General features: G+C 52.5%; 2 protein-coding genes across 2 annotated transcripts in view; both read left to right on the top strand.

Moving 5' to 3' along the window:
* Positions 1-2,115, top strand: part of MONBRDRAFT_12816 (uncharacterized protein) — a gene marked incomplete at both ends in the record, with an annotated part of 6,858 nt that extends 4,743 nt beyond the window's left edge. Inside the window, 3 exons of the mRNA XM_001750703.1 lie at positions 5-893; positions 1,156-1,359; positions 1,460-2,115. Coding sequence (XP_001750755.1) covers positions 5-893; positions 1,156-1,359; positions 1,460-2,115 — 1,749 coding nt within the window. The remainder of the gene's footprint in view (positions 1-4; positions 894-1,155; positions 1,360-1,459) is intronic.
* A 574-nt stretch (positions 2,116-2,689) lies between these two features.
* MONBRDRAFT_30244 (uncharacterized protein) overlaps positions 2,690-3,139 on the top strand; it is a gene marked incomplete at both ends in the record, with an annotated part of 6,259 nt that continues 5,809 nt past the window's right edge. Inside the window, 2 exons of the mRNA XM_001750702.1 lie at positions 2,690-2,817; positions 2,954-3,076. Coding sequence (XP_001750754.1) covers positions 2,690-2,817; positions 2,954-3,076 — 251 coding nt within the window. The remainder of the gene's footprint in view (positions 2,818-2,953; positions 3,077-3,139) is intronic.

The raw sequence follows: 3,139 nt of genomic DNA, 5'->3' as shown, positions 1-3,139 counted from the left end.
CGAGGGTGGGGTGTTGCCCGACCTGTTGCCGGCGACCAACGAGTCCAACGCCAGTTATAATAGTGCGAACGCATCAGATGCTGTTGCGGTCGCTCCCACTGACCTTGACCACGGTTATCATCTACTGGCTATCCCCCGCGAGGGTGGGGTGTTGCCCGACCTGTTGCCGGCGACCAACGAGTCCAACGCCAGTTATAATAGTGCGAACGCATTAGATGCTGTTGCAGTCGCTCCCACTGACCTTGACCACGGTTATCATCTACTGGCTATCCCCCGCGAGGGTGGGGTGTTGCCCGACCTGTTGCCGGCGACCAACGAGTCCAACGCCAGTTATAATAGTGCGAACGCATCAGATGCTGTTGCGGTCGCTCCCACTGACCTTGACCACGGTTATCATCTACTGGCTATCCCCCGCGAGGGTGGGGTGTTGCCCGACCTGTTGCCGGCGACCAACGAGTCCAACGCCAGTTATAATAGTGCGAACGCATCAGATGCTGCTGCGGTCGCTCCCACTGACCTTGACCACGAGTATCATCTACTGGCTATCCCCCGCGAGGGTGGGGTGTTGCCCGACCTGTCGCCGGCGACCAACGAGTCCAACGCCAGTTATAATAGTGCGAACGCATCAGATGCTGTTGCGGTCGCTCCCACTGACCTTGACCACGAGTATCATCTACTGGCTATCCCCCGCGAGGGTGGGGTGTTGCCCGACCTGTCGCCGGCGACCAACGAGTCCAACGCCAGTTATAATAGTGCGAACGCATCAGATGCTGTTGCGGTCGCTCCCACTGACCTTGACCACGGGTATCATCTACTGGCTATCCCCCACGAGGGTGGGGTGTTGCCCGACCTGTCGCCTGCTGCATTGAACATCATTCCTTATGCCGATGGTGGTGACATGAGCGCTAATGACTTGGACCGTATTTTCGGTCGCTCCCACTGACCTTGACCACGGGTATCATCTACTGGCTATCCCCCACGAGGGTGGGGTGTTGCCCGACCTGTCGCCTGCTGCATTGAACATCATTCCTTATGCCGATGGTGGTGACATGAGCGCTAATGACTTGGACCGTATTTTCGAACGGAGCCAGAACCTTCCTCCACAGCTTCTTCACCAGATATTGGACCCATCATTTCGTTGTATGACTGACACAGATGTTCTTGCTCTCCTGAGCGATTACAACAGTGCCCAATCCAGCGGCTTTGAGTTCCAGCCTTTTGCTTCAATATCTGCCCCCCAAATTCCACAGCAAGTCGTTCCTACTGATGACATCATGAGAGACGTGAATCAGGCCGATCTCAACGATGCCGACGTTACTGTATTCAAGCTCTTTTCTGTGTTGATGTGCACCAAATCCAGTGAGTCCTCGCTCATCATGCCAGCCGACCCAACCATAAGCAAGGGCACAGCCCATAATTGTATTCCTCATCTCCTTTCTCTCAACTTCTTTGTTTTTAGATCAATCGAACTTGTGTCTTTCTTTGAAAGAGCTGAAGAAGCCTTCTCCAGAAGCTCTTGCCGCCCTGGCCGATCGTTACAAATTTCGTCATGTTGAACTTGTCGAGATTCTTGATGAGCTTTTCTCGATTGAAGAACCTTACCTCAAAAACGCCGACGAACTCAAGGAATGGTTGACCAAGGAAATCCATGAACAACTGGGGCATCCCCGTTCTGCCGCCTCCTTTGCCAATGCTAGTGCCGGTGCCGCCTCCTCTGCGCACCGGGATGCCGACGACGCCGCGGGCCCTCCTGCCAAACGACCCAAAGCGAGCAGCCACACTGGGGGTTCATCGGACTCCTCCTCTCCAATCCTGGAGCGGCTCCTTGACGGTTTGAGTTCATTGTGGGCTCGATTCCCAACCCTCTTCCAACAAGCAGCGGCTCCGGGCAGCGGTTCTCACAACCAACATGGCTTTGCGGGTATTTTGAAGTATTGTTCGTTGGACAATCTATTTTCGCGACTATCTGGCAGCCGTAGAAACCCAGAACTGCGCAAGCTCATCAAAAAGCGCGTGATAGCTTTCCAAAAACAATTACCCGACCCGAATCTTCAAGGTCTGCTGACCTGCTTGCAAGAGCCGCTAGAAGACGAATCTCGCGCCACGAACAAGTAAAAAAAAAAAAAAAAAAAAAAAAAAATCCTTCTTGAGCGTCACTCTCTAGTATCTTTCAAGTGCTGGACTCTGTCTCTACTCGCCATTGATGTTTGCGTTGATTTTCTCTTGTGGTGGATCTGATGTCATGTCAACCTCTGCAAGTCCTTTGCCTGCTCCCTCGCCTCTTAAGATGTTAAAAAAAAAAAAAAAGAATTGATGTTTGTGCCGTCGCACTGCCCTCAACTCTGTGGGAGAGCGCATCTCGCACGCACGGCGCGGTTCATCGACTTTATTCACCACCCAAACCGTGGGGACGCGCGCCACGGAGAGCCACAAAAAAGACGAGGGAGTCTCTTGTCGTAGGTGGAGTTGATCTCTCTCTCTCTATCTCCCTCTCCCTCTCTCCCTCTCTCTCTCTCTCTCTCCCACACACACACACACACACACACACACACACACACACACACACACACACACACACACACACACACACACGTACTTTTGCGAGCAGGCATGCAGTAAGGAGGATCCTGTGATGGAGCCCTGAGCATGTGCAAGCGCTTTTGCTTCAAATCTCGTGAGGTCGCTCGTGATGGCGCCTTGGGCCCCCTGGACCCGGGTTTGGGGTTGTCGTATTTTTTTCGGAAAAGTGTGCCAAAGTGAAAGGTCGCCCCCAACCTTGTTGCTTAATGTCAAAACTTTTTCCTTCGAGCGACCTCGGTGTGTGTGTGTCGTGTGTCGTGTGCCGTGTTCTGTCTTCCCCTGCCTCTTGTTTGTTCGGGTGTATTTCAGTTCGCTGCCTTCTGCCCCTTTCTCCTCTCTCTCTTTTCTTCTAACAAATTAATTCACATGTCAGTCTCTCTCTCTCTCTCTCTCTCTCTCTCTCTCTCTCTCTCTCTCTCTCTCTCTCTCTCTCTCTCTCTCTCTCTCTCTCTGTCTCTCTGTCTCTCTGTGTGTCTCTCTCTCTGTGTCTCAGGATGTAATTATGAGTCCTTCGTGTGTGTGTGTGTGTGTCTCTCTCTTTTTTTTTGAATCATTTCTC

This window comes from Monosiga brevicollis, genomic scaffold, assembly GCF_000002865.3.
Source record: "Monosiga brevicollis MX1 MONBRscaffold_46 genomic scaffold, whole genome shotgun sequence".
Taxonomy (NCBI): Eukaryota; class Choanoflagellata; order Craspedida; family Salpingoecidae; genus Monosiga; species Monosiga brevicollis.
The sequence above is the reverse complement of the archived record's forward strand: the minus strand, read 5'-3'. Positions and strand labels throughout refer to the sequence as shown.